This window comes from Stylophora pistillata, chromosome 14 (genome assembly GCF_964205215.1).
Source record: "Stylophora pistillata chromosome 14, jaStyPist1.2, whole genome shotgun sequence".
NCBI classification, from domain to species: Eukaryota; Metazoa; Cnidaria; class Anthozoa; order Scleractinia; family Pocilloporidae; genus Stylophora; species Stylophora pistillata.
The window spans coordinates 10,173,994-10,193,323 of NC_142532.1; the positions used below are offsets into that span (position 1 = coordinate 10,173,994).

A 19,330-nucleotide genomic window follows, 5' to 3' on the forward strand; every position below is an offset into this window, starting at 1 on the left:
ACTTGTTCTACTTGGTTTACTATTCACTGGTACCTGATGCGCTGGCTAACTGGATGACTTAAACACTGATTCATGAACGGCTGACTAACTGGGTCCCTAACTCGTTGACTGAATGAAGGACTTAAAGATTACTGACTGCCAACTGATTGATACAGTGACTGTCTGACTTGTTAATGAAGTCACTCGTGGCCGAGTGCTGACGGACTGTCTAACTGACGATTGAGTAATAGGCCAACTGACTAATTGAATAACCCACTAGTACCTGACTAACTGACTGACTGGTTTACTAACTAGTTGACTGAATGATGACTCGTCACCTGATTGACTGCTTGAGTGAGTCAATGATATTTGAACGGCTGACTGACGGCTTGACCGACCTACTGTTACTTAACTGGAATCCTAAGGTGTTGACTGGCTTACTGGTCGACTGGTGAATCATTCATTGGTACTTAACTCGGTGACTTCCCGGTTGAGCGAACTATTGACTGACTGGTTAAATGACTGTTTGACATGCTAGGTGATTGTCTTGGTTAAAGATTTATTGGTGGGTGATTACTTTCTGACCGTTAACTGGGTTGACCTAATCACTGGTACCTCACAGACTAACTGACTCGCTGACTACCTTACTGAGCGACTGGTAATGGACTGACGAGCTGAGTGGTTACTGACTTGCTCACTGAGTGGCCGAGTGACTGACTTGCTAGTACTTGACCGGATGACAAACTGTTACGCTACCTGGCTGACCTATAGGTGATTGACTGGCTTAGTGACTAGTTTAGTGAGTGGTTGAGTGAATTACTGGTATGCTTCTGTGTATCTCAATGGTTGACTGAGTTGCGGACCATTAATAAATTCACGGCTAAGTGACTATCCGACTTACTGACAAATGACCAGTTGAGTGATTGGTTTATTGCCTTGCTAGCGGTGTGGTGACTAACTGAATAAGCGACTAGTGACTGACTAGCTAACAAAGTGGTGACTGACTGACTGGCTGACTGGCTGACTGACTGGTCGACATCGACAGTGGTACTTGACAAGCTGATGGACTAGTTGACTGACTCATTGGTTGCTGACGCCTATCTGCCTAGTTGACTAATGGGTTGACTGACTTGCTTAACGACTGGTTACTGATTGGCTGGGTGAGTGGCTGGTGGACTGACTGGATGACTGATGACATTTTGAGTCGCGACTGACCAGCTGATTGGGTGGTTTACTGACTCTCTGTGTGAATGGTTGAGTAACCCTAGCCAATTATTTTTTAGTCGGCGCGTCCGTCAACAGGTCAAATGGCCAGTCAGCTACTATTGAGTCAGTCAATCAATCAGTAAATCGGCTCAGGAACCTTCAACTCATTCAGTAAGTTAAACATTCAGTAACTCGCTGAGCTACCAATTAGTTAAATCAGAACTCCGCCATCAGCCAATGAGTTTGTGGGTAGTCGGTCACCATGTCAGTCAACAAGTCGGAGGGCTAGTGAGGCACGAGCGAGTCACTTAACCAGTCAGTCAGCCAGTCAGGTATTAGTGAGTTAGTTTACCCGTCAATTAGTCAGTAACCATTAACTCAGTTAGTCGGGTAACTACTCACTCAACCGGTTACTCAAGCACCTAGCTAATCAATTAGTTAGCCAGTTAGTCAGCCGTTGAAATAGTTAACAATCAGCCAGTAATACAGCAGTCAGTAACTAGGCAGTTGCCACTCGGCCAACATCGCACTTACTGACTGGCTTACTGCCTGTTTGACTTACTGGCCGACTGAAAGGTAAACTGGCTTAATGGTACTGGACCGTATATCTGTCTGGTTAACTGACTTGGTGTACAACTGGTGACTGGTCGGCTAATTGACTGGTGACTAAGCGACTCGCTGACCAAGCGGCTAATTGAAGATTGATTAAGTCAATGGTGATTGACTGGCTATATGTTTTGTTAGTCGACTTGGAGATAAAATGAACCCTATGTCACTAATAAACTACTACTTACTGACTGGTCGACTGGCTGGTTGACGGATCCGATTAATGAATGGTTGACTGGCTCAGAGGCACTTGACTTGCTATCTGACTGGTTAACTAACTTCGTGACCGACTTGTGACTAAGTGCCTAGTTGAATGGTAATTGAGATGCTGACTGGCTGGTTAGTTGAGTAACTGACTGAACGGTTGGCTGACTCAGTGTTCCTTGCTTGGCTATCTAACCGGTTAATTAACTTGCTCAAGGACTGCTGACTGAGTGACTAACTGCCTGGGGACTAACTGGCTGAGTGTTTTGTGGACTGACTGGATGACTCAATGGTACTTGACTGACTGTCTGACTAGCTAGCTGAGTTGCTTACCGACTGGCAACTAAGTGCCTAGCTGAATGGTGATTGAGATGTTGACTGGCAGGTTGACTGAGTGAGTGACTGACTGGCCGGCTTACTCAGTGGCACTTGACTGGCTATCTGAACAGTTACCTGACTATCTGACCGACTGGTGAATAGCTGGCTAAGTGCCTGGCAGACTGAATGGATGACTGAATGGATGACTTTCTTAGTGGTACTTGATTGGTTATCAGACTGGTTAATTGACTTGCTCTCTAAGTGCGATGTTAGCCAAGTGGCAACTGACTTGTTAGTGACTGATGGTTTACTCCCTAATTGTTCACTACTGACGTCCTGGTTTAGCGACTGATTGACTGATGGGTTAAATGACTAATTGATTGGCTGCGTGATTGACTTGCTGACTTATTGGTGTGGATATCTGCCTGACCGTCTAATGGTTTGAACAAATCACTGATACCTGACCGACTGACTTGTTGACTACCTTACTGAACGACTAGTAATGGTTTGACTAACTGAGTGGTTAGCAAACTGCTCAATGAGTGGCTGAGTGACAGATTAAGGGACAGACTTGCTAGTACTTGATGGGCTGACAAACTGTTACGCTACCTGAATGACGCATTGGTGATTGACTGGCTTGTTGACTATTTTACCAATTGGTTGAGTGAACTACTGGTATCCAACTGTGTATCTCAATGGTTGACTGGGTTGCGGACCCATTAATGAATGCAAGGGTTAGTGACTATCTGACTGACTGACAAGTGACAAGCTTACTGATTGGTTTACCACCTTGCTAATTGACTGGTGACTGACTTAATAAGCGACTTGTGACTGACTAGCTAACAAAGTTGTGACTGGCTGACTAGCTGACTGACTGGTCGAATTCGTCAGTAGTACCTTACCAGACGACTGACTAGTTGACTGACTCATTGGTTCCTGACGCCTATGTCATTAGTTGACTTATGGGTTGACTCACTTGCTTACCGACTTGTGACTGAGTGGCTGGGTGAGTGATTGGTGGACTGACTGGATGACTGAATGGTTGAATGACTAACTGGTACTTGGCTGGTTATCTGACTGGTTAACCAACTTACCGAACGACTCGCGACTGCGTCGCCTTTTTCGTCGTAACTGACCTGATGACTGGCTGGTTTACTTTCTCGTTGTCTGAATGTTTGAGTAATCCACTCCACCTTTAGTGGTTAACTGACTGGTCAACTGATTAGCTGGCGGACTTGTGATTCAGTAGCCAATTGATAGGTGATTGACGGCCTGACTGGCAGATTGACCAGTTTACTCTCGTAATGGGTGACTGTTAAAGTGATATTTGTCTGGTTAATTGACTTGCTGAGCAATTCGTTACCGAGTGGCTAATTGAATGGTTACTGACTGGCTGACTGCTTCGTTGTCTGACTGCCTAAATAAAAGGTTGACTACCCTAATCGTATCTGACTGGCTATGTGACTAGTTAACTGACTTAGTTACCGACTGGTGACTGCGTGGCTAATTGAGTGCTGAGTAACTGGCTGACTGAGAGGTTGACAAGTTGAATAGTATTAGACCATCCATCTAACTAGTTAACTAAGTTGCCCACCGAGTGGTGACCTGGAGGCTATTTTAGTATTCACTGTCTCGCCTATCGACTGACTGGGTGACTGACTGGGTCACTGACTTAGTGGTACTAGAGTGATTATTTACTTGGCTCACTTATTTGCTCAGCTAATGGTTTACTGATTCACTGGTACCTAACTGGGTATGTGACTGGTTAACTGACTTGTTGACCGACCGGTGACTGCTTCTTCCATTGACTGGTGATTGACTTGCTGGTTGGCTGACTGGATGACTACATGGTTGACTGATTCAGTGGTACTTGAATGGCTAACTGACGTTTTAACTGAGTTGCTGACTCACCTAGTGACTGGTTGGCCTACCTACTGGTCACTCACTGGCTGGATGACTTATTGTATGACTGAATGCTTGACTGACAGTTGCACCACACTAACTATCGGAGTAGTTAAGTGACTTGCTGACCATCAATTAGCCCGTCGTTTGTCAGTCAGCATGGCAATCACCAGCCCATTAATTACCACTGAGTCACTTAACTACTCCGATAATTAGTGAAGTGTAACTGACTCAGTCAAGCTTTCAGTCATACAATAAGTCAACCAGGCAGTGAGTGACTCAGTAGATAGGCCAATCAGTCACCAGTCCGTGAGCAACTCAGCTAACAGGTCAGATAGCCAGTGAAGTACCAGTGAGTCAGTCAACAATTTAGTCATCCAGTCGGTAAAACAGTCACCAGTCAGTGGGTGAATTAGTCCCTGATCGGTCAACATTTCAGTTTACCTATCAGATACCTAGTCAAGTAGCGGTGGATTAGTGAACCATTAGCTGTGCAAACCAGTTAACCAAGTAAATAGCATACCAAGTACTTTTACGACAGTCAAACAGTCAGTCACCTAGTCAGTCAACAAGCGAGACAGTCAACACTAATATAGCTTCCAAGTCACCACAAGATGAAAACCTCAGCTAACTGGCTAGGTAGCAAGTCTAGTGCCAGTCACTTAGTACTCGACTAGCCTGGCAGTCACTAGTCGGTAAAAAAGTCAGTTAACCAGTCACATAGCCAGTTAGGTACCATTGGGGTACTCAGCCTTTCAGACAACCACGCAGTCAGCCAGTCAGTCACCATTCAATTAGCAACACAGTAACGAATCGCTCAGCAGTTCAGTTAACCAGACAAATATCACTCGGACATTCACCCATTCTGAGAGCTAATTAGTATAACGGCCAGTCAGGCCATCATTCACCCCTCAATTGGCCATTCAATCAAAAGTCGGCCATCAAATCAGTTAACTATTCAGATAACCATTTAAGTAGGACTGGGTTACTCAAACATTCAGACAGCGAGTCAGTAAACCAGCCAGTAAGCTGGTCAGTCACGACTCAAAATACGACGAAGTCGCCAGTCGCTTGGCAAGGCGGTTGATTAGTCCGATAACCAGTCAAGTACCACTTAGTCATTCAATCACTCAGTCATCCAGTCAGTCCACCAGCCACTCACCCAGCCTTTCAGTCGCCAGTCGGTATGAAGGTCAGTCAACCCATCAGTCGACCAATCAAAGGGGCCTCAGGAGCCACTGTGTCAGTCAACTAGTCAGTCTGCTGGTCAGGTACCACCGACGAAGTCGACTAGTCAGTCAGCCAGTAGGCCAGTCACCACTTTGTTTATACTTTTTATTTGTGTATTAAGTCAGTCACCAGTCAATTAGCAAGGTGGTAAACCAATTAGTTAGCTGGTCACTTGTCATTAAGTTGGATAGTCATTTACCCGTGCATTCATTAATGGGTCGGCAACAGCCGAGGCAACCTTTAAGATACACAGTTGGATACCAGTAATTCACTCAACCACTCAGTGAACTAGTCTTTAAGCCTGTCAATCTCCTATGGGTCAGCCAGGTAGCGTTAGAGTTTCTCAGATGGTCAAGTACTACCAAGTCTGTCACTCAGTCAGTCACCCGGTCACGTAGTGTTCAAGTCAGTAAACACTCAGTTAGTCAGTCCATTTCCAGTCGCTCAGTAAGATAGTCAACAAGTCAGTCACTCGCTCAGGCACCAGTGATTAGGTCAACCCATTAGATGGAAAGGCAGTATTTACCCACTAATAAATCTCTCAGCAAGCCAATCACCCAGCCAGTCAAACAGTCATTCAACCAGTAAGTTAAACAGTCGCTCAACCAGAAAGTCAGCGTCAATGAGTCAGCAAGGAAGTCAAAATCTCAGGATTCCCGTATGCAATCACTCGCCAGTCAATAATCTTAAAGTCGTTCAGTCAGTCAACCAGTTAGGAACCCAGTTAGTCAGCCGTTCAAGAAGCACTAGCTCAGTCAACCGGTTAATCAGCAGATCAGGTACCGCTAAGTTAGTCGACCAGTCGGTCACCACGTCACCAATCACTCATTTAAGAAGTCAGTTAACTGGTGAGTCAACAATTCGTCAGAAGGATAGTTCACCAAACAGCCAACCACATAGGCAACCAGTTAATAGGCTGGTCAGCTAGTAGTGGGTGATTCAACCAATTAACCAGTCAGTTACCAGTTAATTACCCAATCGTTTCCCAGTCAGTGCGTCCGTCAACAAATCAGATCGCCAGTCGGCTACGAGTGATTTATTCAATCAGTCAGTCACCAGTTAAAGGCTCGGGAACCTTTAACTCAGTCAGTTAGACATACAGTATCCCGCTCCGGTACCAACCAGTTCACAAGTCCGTCTTCAGTTAATTAGTTCGTCGGTAGTCGGTCACCATGTCGATCGAAAAGTCGGAGGGCTAGTGAGGCACAAGCGAGTCACTCAACCAGTCAGTCAGCCGGTTAGGTATCACTTAGTTAGTTTACCCGTCAATAAGTTAGTAACCATTAATTCAGTCAGTCGGACAACCACTCACTGAGCCAGTCACTCAAGTAGTTAGATAAACAATCCGTTAGCCAGTTTGTCAGCCGTTGGAGTACAAGTAAGTAAGAAAGTTAACAATCAGCCAGTTAACCATCAGTCAGTAACCAGTCAGTTACCACTCGGTTAACATCGCACTCAGGTAGCAACTCAGTTAACCTGTACGAAATCCAGTAACGTACCACCAGCAAGTCATCCACCCAGTCCACCAGGCACTCAGCCAGTTAGTCACCAGTCGATCAGCAAGTCAGGTAACTCGTCAGATAGCCAGTCAAGTGCCACTGAGTCAGCCGACCATTTAGTCACTTACTCAGTTAGCATGCCAGTCACCATCTCAATCACCATTCAGCTAAGCACTTTGTCGCCAAACGATCAGAAACTCAAGTAACTAGTCAGACAGCCAGTTCGGTAACACTGAGTCATCCAGTCAGTCCACAAGACACAGCCAGTTATTCACCAGGTTAGTCGGTTAGACACTCAGTTAGCAGTTGGTCAGAAAGTTAGTTAATCGGTTAGATAGCCAAGCAAATGCCAGTGAGTCATTCAAGCATTCAGTTATTCACTGAGTCAACCAGCCAGTCAGCATCTCAATCACCATTCAACGAGGCACTTAGTCACAAGTCGGTCACCAAGTTAGTTAACAAGTCAGATAGCAAGTCAAGTGCCACTGAGCGAGTCAACCATTTATTAACCGAGTCAGTCAACCAGCCAGTCGGCAAGTCAGTCAGCAGTCTATTATTCGCGACCAATTGGGCAGGAAGTCGACCAACCAGACAGATAGCCAGTCAAGTACCATTGATTAAGTCAGTCTTTTAATCAGCCACTTAGTCAATGAGTCACTTAATCATTAGTTAACTAGCCGATCAGTCACCAGTTGTTCAGCAAGTCAGTTAACCAGCCAGATATCCAGTCCAATACCATTAAACCCGTCAACCTTTCAGTCGCCCAGTCAGTTAATCAGGCAGTCAGCCAGTTACTCAGCATTCAATGAGCCATTCCTTCACCAGTCGATTCGGAGGTCAGACAACCAGTCAGATAGCCAGCCAAGTACCACTTGGTCAGACAACTTCTTAGTCAGTCGGCCAGTCAACCAGCCAGGCAGTCACCAGTCAATCAGCCACTCAGTCACCAGTCGGTCACCAATTAAGTAAGCCTGTCAAGTGCCAATGTTTCAGTCAACCATTTCGTTAGCCGGTCAGTCAACAAGCCAGTCACCAGTCAATTATCTTCAGTCGCCGGTCGGTAACCCGGTCACTTACCCAGTCAGATGGCCAGTCAAGTACCATAGAGCAGTCAACGTTTCAGTCATCTAGGTGGTCAACAAGGCAATTAGACACTCATTCACGAATCTGTCACGAAGCTTGGTAACGAGTCACAGCCAGTCTGCTTCAACACACTGATTCAACCAATCAGTCCGAGAGTCACTCGTCACTCAGGAACCGGTAGGTAGTCAGCCAGTCTGATACCAGCTAGTATGTCAACCAGCCAGGCAGTCACCAGTCAATCAGCCACTCAGTCACCAGTCGGTCACCAATTAAGTAAGCCTGTCAAGTGCCAATGTTTCAGTCAACCATTTCGTTAGCCGGTCAGTCAACAAGCCAGTCACCAGTCAATTATCTTCAGTCGCCGGTCGGTAACCCGGTCACTTACCCAGTCAGATGGCCAGTCAAGTACCATAGAGCAGTCAACGTTTCAGTCATCTAGGTGGTCAACAAGGCAATTAGACACTCATTCACGAATCTGTCACGAAGCTTGGTAACGAGTCACAGCCAGTCTGCTTCAACACACTGATTCAACCAATCAGTCCGAGAGTCACTCGTCACTCAGGAACCGGTAGGTAGTCAGCCAGTCTGATACCAGCTAGTATGTCAACCAGTCAGTCACCTTTGGTTTGCCAGTCACTTACCTGTCAGCCAACAACTTAGTAAAAAGCAGTCAACCAGTCGGTCAGGCAGTCTCTAAGGAAACAATGAAATATTTTTGATACTTGATGTTTCCTTGGGAATTTGGCCAGAGAGTGAAATGGGTCAAGTCTTGCTCAGTTCAAGCTGAAAACACGGTTATGCAAAAACAATGCTCAAACAACCCAAAAGCAGTTTATTTTACTAGATTGCATTGAAATCTGTAAGAAAATACTAAAATTTGCTTAATACCCGGTTTTTCAGCAAAACTTAGTTAGAGAGTGAAAAGGGTCAAGTCTAGATGCAATCTAGTCAATTTTTTTGACTAGATTGCATCTAGTCAAAAATCTGAAAGAGAAGGCTAAAATTTGGATGATACCCGATCTTTCCAGCAACATTTAGACAGGGAGTAAAAAGTTGTTAAGTCTTGCTCAACTCAAGCTGAAAAGACAGTTTTCCACAATGTATCCACGAACAAGCCAAATCCAATTTTTTTTTACCACATTGTAATGAAATCTATAAGAAAAAAAATTGAATTTAGTTTAAACACGATAGGGGACAAGACTGGGACGAGGGACGAAAGATGGCGGTCACGCCTAAAATGTGCTCGTAGTATCTTTACAGTTTCGCAGCCCTAGTGGTGGTTAAAATATATTTAATAACCATTCGCAATGCCTGACGAATCATCGAAGAAAGGAGCCGTGGATAAAGGCAGAAAACGAACAAGGGAAGGCAGCTCTCAAACAGACGAGGAAGACGAGTTCGATCAACATCACAAACATGAATGCAAAAAGTGCCTCGAAACAACAAACTCGAGGCTCTCCGGTATTGAAGAGAAACTCAACATGCTATTAACTGTACTTCCCGAGTTGGAAACTTATAAAAAGAGGATTACTCTTCTTGAAGAAGAAAACAAAACCCTTGAAACGAGCTTAGAGAACTCGCAAGCAGAGATAGAAGACCTAAAAGCCATTGTTCATGATGTTAATTTAAAGCAAGGAGCAGCCGACGCCTCCAGTGAACGCATCGAGAGCGATCTCAAAGAACTACACCGCCGACATGTTAAACTCGAATGTCACAGCCGTAGAGGAAATATGAAATTCTTTGGAATAACGGAACGTGAAAACGAAACAAACAATGACACCGAACTCGCCCTAAGAGAATTCATGCGTACGAAGCTAAAGATCCTTCCAATCGACGAAGAAAACATTCATTTTGACAGAGTCCACAGAATTACTTCACGCCGTTCACAATCAAATCGAAGTCTTCAACCGCGACCTATTATAGTTAGGCTGACGGATTTTCAAGATAAATTTTTCATCAAATCCTATATCAAAAATCTTCCAAGGGGTACCGGATTTGGAGTATCCGACGATTTTCCCAAAGAAGTTGACGAGGTAAGGAAGGTGTTATATCCGATCCTAAAGGCGGCCAAGCGCGATAAGAAGACTGCATACTTCAACGTCGAAAAGCTGATCATCAATGGTGCTCTTTACCGTGGCGAAGAAACATCCCAATTTCCTTTCTATGGGCGTTTAATGGACAACTAAGCTGAAATGAACGCTAAAACCGTAGTTAAGTTGAGTTTGTTTTTTTTTTTTTTTTTGTACGGAACCACCTACTTGAGAGCTGCGGCTTTTCACTTCGATATCCAGTCAAAACGCCGCAAAAAGCTTTAGGTAAGTCTTTAATAGTTATGTGTTCCTGTATATGTTTCCGTAAGTGTTTTCCTTTTAGCTTTATCTTCTGTTATGTTGATCAATTTTGTTTCGATGTCAGCGAAGTAATAAGAATCAAGCCTTTTCATAAATATCAACCGCACTGTGAGCCGCATAGTTCTAAGAAAAAAACTAGAATTTAGTTTAAACACGATAGTTCCTGCGAAATTTGGCCACAGTGAGAAATGGGTCGTCTTCTTCAACTCAGGCCAAGAACTCGGATTTGCAAAAGGTATCTGCAAACTTTCCAAAACCAATTGTTTACAATAGATCATTACAAAATATGTAAGAAAACACTAATATTAGGGTTTAGAGTTAGGGTCAGGGTTAGGGTTAGGGTAAGGAATAAGTAACGGTTAAGGGTAGGGTAAAGTAGAGGTCAAGAATAATTAGGGTTAGGTTTAGGGTTAGGAATATGGATAGCATTTTCCTACATGCTACCTTCAGAGTCTAACTGGGTTCTGTTGGGGCAGCATGCCAGGAAGCGGCACCGGGTAGTTGTACGCGGAAAAGACGTGGCATACAGAGAGTTTTGTCTGCGTTGGGCAAAACAAGAGAGAAGGCCCGATGGCTCGGCGACCTTTAATGGGGCCGCCTTGACAGGGGAGCAACGAGCCAAGGCGCGATCTTTTAGTGGCCTCTCGCTGTCTGAGCGTTCGAAAGAACGGAGGGTGCGGCATCCTCCGTTGGTGGGAGAGGCATTTGGCCGGAGTTTGAGTTGTTTTATTGGCGACTGACTCCGAAATTGGATAGCTACCTTGTGTATCCTGCCAGTAGTCATATCCTTGTCTCAAAGATTAAGCCATGCATGTCTAAGTATAAGAAATAGTACTGTGAAACTTCCAATGGCTCACTAAATTAATTATCGTGTATTTGATTGTACCGTTACTACTTGGATAACCGTAGTAAATCTAGAGGTTACAGTTGCGAAAAGTCCCGACTGTCTTCGGAAGGGATGTATTTATTAGAGTAAAAACCAGTGCAGATTTTGCCCGGTGTTGTGGTGAATCATAGTAACCAATCGAATCGCACGGCCTTTGCGCTGGCGATGTTTCATTGAAATATATACCCCATCAACTGTCGATGGTAAGGTAGTGGCTTACCATGGTTGCAACGGGTGACGAAGCTCTCTATCGAGTAGATTTCTGACCATGGTGCGATTAATCAGCTCAAAACAAGAGAAGACATCCGTTTTGCTAATGTTACGAGGACAGATGGAGTGTGAAGGACCATATTTAAGTATTTCCAATTGTTCGGACGTGAGATTGTGCGGCGAGACGTTGACGACTGTCTCCGTTGAAGCAAACGGTAGAATCACGTTTCGCGTTAAACTTTTTAATTTTCCCCTCGTGAGTGTCGATAACACGTTTCACAGCCTTCTCTACATTATATTTAATAGTTCCATGGAGGATGTATCCATCGATGTTGCTGACAATGCCATTGATATGCACCGCTAATCTGTCTCTTACTATGGTTAACTTACAGAGTTCCTTTCCTCGTTTGGCGAGAGCACTTCTTAATAGGCGTTTTCGAATAGCATGTACATCATGTCTACTTATGTCAGGCAGTTGAAAACAGATGAACATCGGAAACACATTGAAGGATAAACAGTTTTGAAGAAAATTCAAATCCAACTCAGCTTTGCTTACTTCGATAGAAGTATTCTCAAAACTTCGCATATTTACAAGCACCTGCAATCACCAAGGGCCTGTCTTGACTCTTGTGATACTGAATCTTTCACGATCTTAGATTCTGCCGCTTCAAAATACCAAATTAAGATCAAAGAGGCATTGCATATTAAGTAGGAAAAACCCATCCTTAATCAGGAATTGAAACACCTAGAATAGTCTCTTTCCTTTTATTTATGTTGTTCCTTGGTCTTCTAATCTATTTTTATTATTACTATATTTATTTATTTATTTTTTGATCTAGTCAAGCACGCGCTAATTACATTTTTCGCGTTTTTACATTCAAATGTAACGTAAGCCCGGATACGTAGTGTGTAACGTCCCTTAATTTATATTCAAATGTAAAACAGTTAAATGCTCATTTGTAACCGAAGATGACATGAGAATGTCATGACTTGTCTTGTAAATTTAAATTCAAAGTTGTTGTTTCGTTTTTGAGAGTTATTGTCACTGTGCTGTCTTTACGTCCTTTTAGAACCAAAGTCCTATTCCATTATTCCAGGCTTACGTATTCACGCACCGGCTTGCTTTGAACACTCTAATTTTTTCAAAGTAAACGTCCCAGACCCCGAGCACACTCAGGTAAGAGCACACCCAGTCTCTGCGAGGAGGAAAAGCTCGGCCAGTAACGTATCTTGCGGCAGACCGGTCGGGCTATCCCAAGATCCAATTAGGGGCTTTTTAACTGCAACAACCTTAATATACGCTATTGAAGTTGGAATTACCGCGGTTTCTGGCAACAGACTTACCCTCCAATGGATCCTCATTAAAGGATTTAGGTTGTGCTTATTCCAATTACAAGACTTGCAAAAGCCTTGTATTGTTATATCCTGTCACTACCTCCCTGAGTCAGGATTGGGTAATCTGCGCGCCTGCTGCCTTCCTTGGATGTGGTAGCCGTTTCTCAGGCTCCCTCTCCGGAATCGAACCCTAATTCTTCGTCACCCGTTGCAACCATGGTAAGTCACTACCTTACCACCGACAGTTGATAGGATAGATATTTCAATAAAACATCGCCAGCGCAAAGACCGTGCGATTCCATTAGTTACTATGATTCACCACAACACCGGGCAAAATCTGCATTGGTTTTTACTCTAATAAATACATCCCTTCCGAAGACAGTCGGGACTTTTCGCAACTGTAACCTCTACAATTATTACGGTTATCCAAGTAGTAAGGGTACAATCAAATAAACGATAACTGATTTACTGAGCCATTGGAAGTTTCACAGTACTAGTGCTTATACTTAGACATGCATGGCTTAGTCTTTGGGACGAGCATATCACTACTAGCAGGATCAACAAGGTAGCTAACCCTAATTGGAGTCAGTCGCCAATAAAACAACTCAAACTCCGGCCACAAGCCTCTCCCACCAGCGGACGATGCCGCACCCTACGTTCTTTCCAAAGCTCACCCAGTGAAAGGCCACCAAATTATCGCGCCTTGGCTCGTTGCTCCCCCATCAAAGGTCGCCGAGCGATCGGGTCTTCTCTCTTAATTTGCCCAGCGCAGACAAAACTCTATGTATGCCACGTCTTTTCCGCGAACAACTACCCCGTGCCATCTCCTGACATGCTGCCCCAACAGAACCCGGTTAGACTCTAAAGGTAGCATGTAAGAAAATGCTATCCATATTCCTATCCCTAACCCTAACCCCAACTTTAATTTATACCTATCCCTAAGCCTAAAAGTTATCAAATGAACCCTAACTGTAATTTTATTCCTAACCCTAATTTTATTCCTAACCCTCATCCTAATTTAACCCTAACCCCAACCTAACCAGAGTTTAATACCGTAATCCTAATTCTTCCCTAACCCTAACCCCTGAGGGTTACGGCTAGGGTTAGTAAAATTTCTCTAGGCTCATCCATCCAATAATTTATTCTTACCCCAACCGTATAACGCTAACCCTAATTAGGGTTAGGGTAAGGAATAAATAACGGCTAAGGGTAGGGTAAAGTAGAGGTCGAGAATAGATTTAGGTTAGGTCTAGGGATAGGGGTATGGTTAGGAATAAATATCGGTTAGTGTTAGCGATTGGGTTACTTCTTACCTCTTAAATAAACGGTCAGGGTTAGTCCTTAGCTCTTAGATATAGGGTTAGATCGCCACTCTAGTATCATTGAGCCAGTTAACGTTTCAGTCAAACAGGCAGTCAACCAGGCAACCAGGTCAGTCACGAGTCGGTCACGAAGTTAGGTAACCAGTCACAGTCACAGCCACACCCTAATTTACCCCAAACGGTTGCCCTAAAGGGTTAGGGCCCCAGTCATAGGCATAGTCCTAGTCCTAGTCAGAGGTAGTCATAGTCATAGTCATAGTTTATGACATGGCTCTGACTTTCAAAATGACTATGAACATACTATGGCTGTGACTATGGCTATGACTATGACTATACCTGATACTATGACTATAGATATGACTATGCCTATGAGTAAGGCCATAGTCATAGTCCTAGTCCTAGTCATAGTTATAGTCATAGCCATAGTCCTAGTCACAGTCAGACATAGTAATAGTCATAGTCATAGTTTCTGTCATGGCTATGACTTTGATAACGACTATGACGATACTATGGTTGTGACTCCTAGTATCAGTCATAGTCATAGTCTTAGCCATAGTCACAACCATAGTATGGTCATAGTCATTATTAAAGTCATAGCCATGACCAAAACTATGACTATGACTATGACTGTCTGACTATGACTAGTACTCTGACTATGATTAGGAGGACTATGACTATGACAATAACCATGTCCATGGCGTTACTCTTGGACATAGTCAAATCTATCGTCCTAGTATTAGTAATAGTAATCTTCCTAGCCTGTCATAATCATTGTCATAGTAAGAGTGCTAGTCACAATCATAGTCTTAGTCCTAGGCATAGTCCAAGGCCTGCGCATTGAAGGGTTTTAAATACACCAAAATGTTCCTCTCGTCAAGACCTTTCTAACAATATATAATATGTTGTTTGATAAAAAAAGTTGAAGTCCATTATTCCTTCCAACAAGAAAGATATTCTCACTTGTACCCCTTAGCGCATCTGACACGTTTGACTTGTCATTCTTCCAGCCGCAATATCTCTCTTAATTCGGCATCTAACTACTTCAAACTTCATAGCAAACTAGTTCCATGCCATGTCTGTCTCACAAAAATTACAATTCCACATCCTTAGAGATTCGTTAGTTGTTGTAGTAGTTGCCATGATAGCACCCCATTTGGTGTCCGCCATCTTGGACATTTTGGCCAACGGGTAGCATGGCCATTTTGATCAAAATTTTTAATTTCCCTGAAACTCCTGCTATAGGCTCAATGATCCCTAACAACAACTTCTAGCGCTTTCTGAGTGGTCTGTTTTTCTCACTTTTACCCCTTAGCCCATTTTTGATGTTTTGCTAGTCAATCTTCAAACTAACGTAACTTCATTGTGTCTTGAAGAAATGTATTCGTATTTGGTAAGTGACTAGTTCTATACCGCATGTAGTACTCTCTTAAATTGCAAGTCAAGAGCATGACAGGTTAAGGAATTAGAGCAGTTCCCATGAGGGCATCCCATTTGATGTCCGCCATCTTTGATTTTTTGGCAAAGGGGTAGTATGGCCATTTTGGTCAAAATTTTGAATTTCTTTGAAACTCCTGCTATACGCTCAATGATCCCCAACAACAACCTCTAGCGCACTCTGAGTGGTCTCCAGACCTTAAGACTGAGTTTTTCTCACTTTTATCCCTTAGCCCATTTTTGATGTTTTGCTAGTCAATCTTCAAACTAACGTAACTCCATTCTCTTGAGGAAATATATTTATATTGGGTGTGTGACTAGTTCTATACCTCTTTTAGTACTCTCATAAATTGCAAGTGAAGAGCATCACAGGTTGAGGAGTTAGAGCAGTACCCATGAGGGCATCCTATTTGATGTCCGCCACCTTGGATTTTCTGGCCAAGGGTAGCATTTATTCATTCTACTGTAACTCAATAACCTTATTGTTTAACAACTTCAAACCTACAGGCATAAGAGATGAGACATTTGATTTTCTTATGGTGTTCTTAATTTAGGCAAATTAGATTGATTGCTACCTGTAAATTAAGGTTGACTTCTGTCAATCACAGCAAATATTTAATTTTAAAATTTTAAACAAAATTTAACATGGTAGATAACGTCGTTTTATGTTCTATCTTATGCTGGTCAAAAAAGGTACAGTTAATGTTTTGTTAATTTTTTAGAATTTTTCAAACGTCAGGAGTTAGGCGAAAATAGCGTAATCGTGAAATGGACAGGCACTCATTAAATCTACTGTTACTCAAAAGCCCTCATTCCATTCACTTAATACTCAAAAGCCCTCTATCCATTCACTTAATACTTACACATACATTCCATTGTATGTGTTAAGTATTAAGTGAATGGATAGAAACGCTTAAGATTTATGGCGTGTAAAAGAAGACGAAAAAGGTTAGAAAAATCAATCCTTTTTTATTTTTAATCAAAAATACTTTTAATTGGTGTAAGTTTAACGAAAAACCGATACAAAGTGAGTTTTTTACCAATTTTTAAAAGATAAAAGTATAGGTCCGCACAGCGTACATATGAGACTCGTGTTACAAGAAAATTCATAAAAAAATCTGAAATCAATTCTTTTCTAAAACAGTTACAGAAAACCATTGTAAAGGAAATGGACAATCATGTGTATATCATTTTGTGTCAATTTCGTTTGATTTTTAAGGTTTCTTAGCCCTGCAAAAACAGACTCAAAAAAGCCCCTTTTTTCGAGCTTTTTTGGTCTCCAGCGCATGCGAAGAAATTATTTGAATAATTTTGAATACATCAAGTTGTATTCCTTAATACGAACTTTCCAACGATGTATAACTTGTCTACATTCAATGAGATGGTGCTTAAAAAATCGCGAAAAGCCTTTTAGCCCTAACACTCACTTTTCTCAAAATATGCAAATTTGACGAAAAGGGCTAAAAAATCCAAACTATTCATTGAAATGACTTGAAACTTGGTGCACATGATAGAAAGTATGCCATAAGCATCCTATGAAAATGTCAGCTCTCAACTCCCGAGAATAAAGGTTTTAGCAGTTTTGCGATCTAGCACTAGTTTCAAGGTTGAGTTTCGTGTCAAGCCTTGTGTAGGGTATATACCTATACCAAAGTTTTTTTTGCTTTCCGTCAGATTTCTAAAATTAGAGGGAATGGACGTTAGTTAAAATCACTGAATGAGGAATGGTGCAAACTATGTACATACCAAATTTAGGCTTCTTTGAGATATTTTTAGCCTGATTCTCCAGAGATGTTAAGGTGGTTACCCAAAATTTAGCCCTAACTGCGATAATTTCTACACTTTTCAATCAAATGATATGAAACCTTGTGTAAATATACTAAGTAAGCATGTCTGCACATACGTGAAAGTACGGCTTCTTTACTTAAAACCTAACTTTTTAATGAATTTTTTTGGCATCAGGGCTAGTGGGTAACTACCTAAACCTTTCAATCTCTTAGCGTCTCCAGCACATGTGGATTCAAACCTTTAGAGAATATAAATACACCAATGTCTTCCCCTTAATTAGGTATTTATTATGGTATATAAGTTGTTGTAGTTTGATAAAATGTTGGCAAAATAATTGGACATTTGTCATGATCTTCGCGTCTCATTTTCTGAAAGTTGAAAGATAAATATTAATAAAATAAAAGATATTTAATTAAATCACAAGAAATTCAAGCGGCACAAATAATATAAAATTGGCTATATTGTGTATAAATTTCATGTCTTAATCTTTAATTTTGGGGAAGTTATAAGCTTCAGGAAAAAGGGTAACCATTTTGTTAATGAGGATTTGGGGATGGAAGGAAGGTTGCATATGTAATAATGAAAGTGGGGGAAAAGACATTAATCGTTGTATTGTAAAGCCTCGTATTGTTATATCTTGTCAGTACCTCCCTAGGTCAGGATTGGGTAATCTGCGCGCCTGCTTCCTTCCTTGGATGTGGTAGCCGTTTCTCAGGCTCCCTCTCCGGAATCGAACCCTAATTCTTTGTCACCCGTTGCAACCATGGTAAGCCACTACCTTACCATCGACAGTTGATGGGGTAGATATTTCAATGAAACATCGCCAGCGCAAAGACCGTGCGATTCGATTAGTTACTATGATTCACCACAACACCGGGCAAAATCTGCATTGGTTTTTACTCTAATAAATACATCCCTTCCGAAGACATTCGGGACTTTTCGCAACTGTAACCTCTAGAATTACTACGGTTATCCAAGTAGTAAGGGTACAATCAAATAAACGATAACTATTTTACTGAGGCATTCGAAGTTTCACAATACTAGTGCTTATACTTGGACATGCATGGCTTAATCTTTGAGACAAGCATATGACTACTAGCAGGATACACAAGGTAGCTAACCGATATCGGAGTCAATCGGCAATAAAACAACTCAAACTCCGGCCACAAGCCTCTCCCACCAACGGACGATGCCGCACCCTCCGTTTTTTCCAACGCTCAGACAGCGAAAGGCCACTAAAAGATCGCGCCTTGGCTCGTTGCTCCCCCGTCAAGGCGTCCCCATCAAAGGTCGCTGAGCAATCGGGCCTTCTCTCCTATTATGCCCAACGCAGACCAAAACTCTATGTAGCCACGTCTTTTCCGTGTACAACTACCCCGTGCCGTTTCCTGGCATGCTGCCCCAACAGAACCCGGTTAGACTCTGAAGGTAGCATGTAGGAAAATGCCATCCATATTCCTAACCCTAACCCTGATGTTACCGCTAAACCCTACTGTTAGTGTTTTCTTACATATTTTGTAATGATCTATTGAAAACAATTGGTTTTGGCAAGTTTGCAGATACCGTTTGCTATTTCGAGTTCTTTGCCTGAGTTGAAAAAGACAACCCATTTCTCACTGTGGCCACATTTCATAGGAAACATCGTGTTTAAACTAAATTCTAGTTTTTTCTTATAGATTTCATTACAATCTGGTCAAAAAAATTGGATTTGGCTTGTTCGTAGATACATTGTGGAAAACTGTCTTTTCAGCTTGAGTTGAGCAAGACTTGGCAAATTTTTACTCTCTCTCCAAATGTTGCTGGAAAGATCGGGTATCATCCAAATTTTAGCGTTGTCTTTCAGATTTCGATGCAATCTAGTCAAAAGAATGTTTTGGCTTTACAGATAATTTTTGCAAAACCGTGTTTTCAGCGTGAGATGAGCCAGTCTTGACTTATTTCACTGTCTGGCCTAATTTTCCAGGAAACACTGGGTGT

The 19,330-nt window shown here is 42.4% G+C and overlaps 1 protein-coding gene and 1 pseudogene across 1 annotated transcript; one reads left to right on the forward strand and one right to left on the reverse strand.

Annotated features, from left to right (window-relative positions):
* The first annotated feature begins 9,334 nt into the window (after positions 1–9,334).
* Positions 9,335–10,610, forward strand: LOC148716463 (uncharacterized). Its single transcript, XM_088745634.1, has one exon. The coding sequence runs from the start codon at positions 9,335–9,337 to the stop codon at positions 10,211–10,213; it is 879 nt and encodes a 292-aa protein (XP_088601760.1). The 3' UTR covers positions 10,214–10,610.
* Positions 10,611–12,484: 1,874 nt separating this feature from the next.
* LOC148716464 (small subunit ribosomal RNA) lies at positions 12,485–13,374 on the reverse strand (annotated as a pseudogene; the record flags this gene model as incomplete).
* Positions 13,375–19,330: the final 5,956 nt, after the last annotated feature.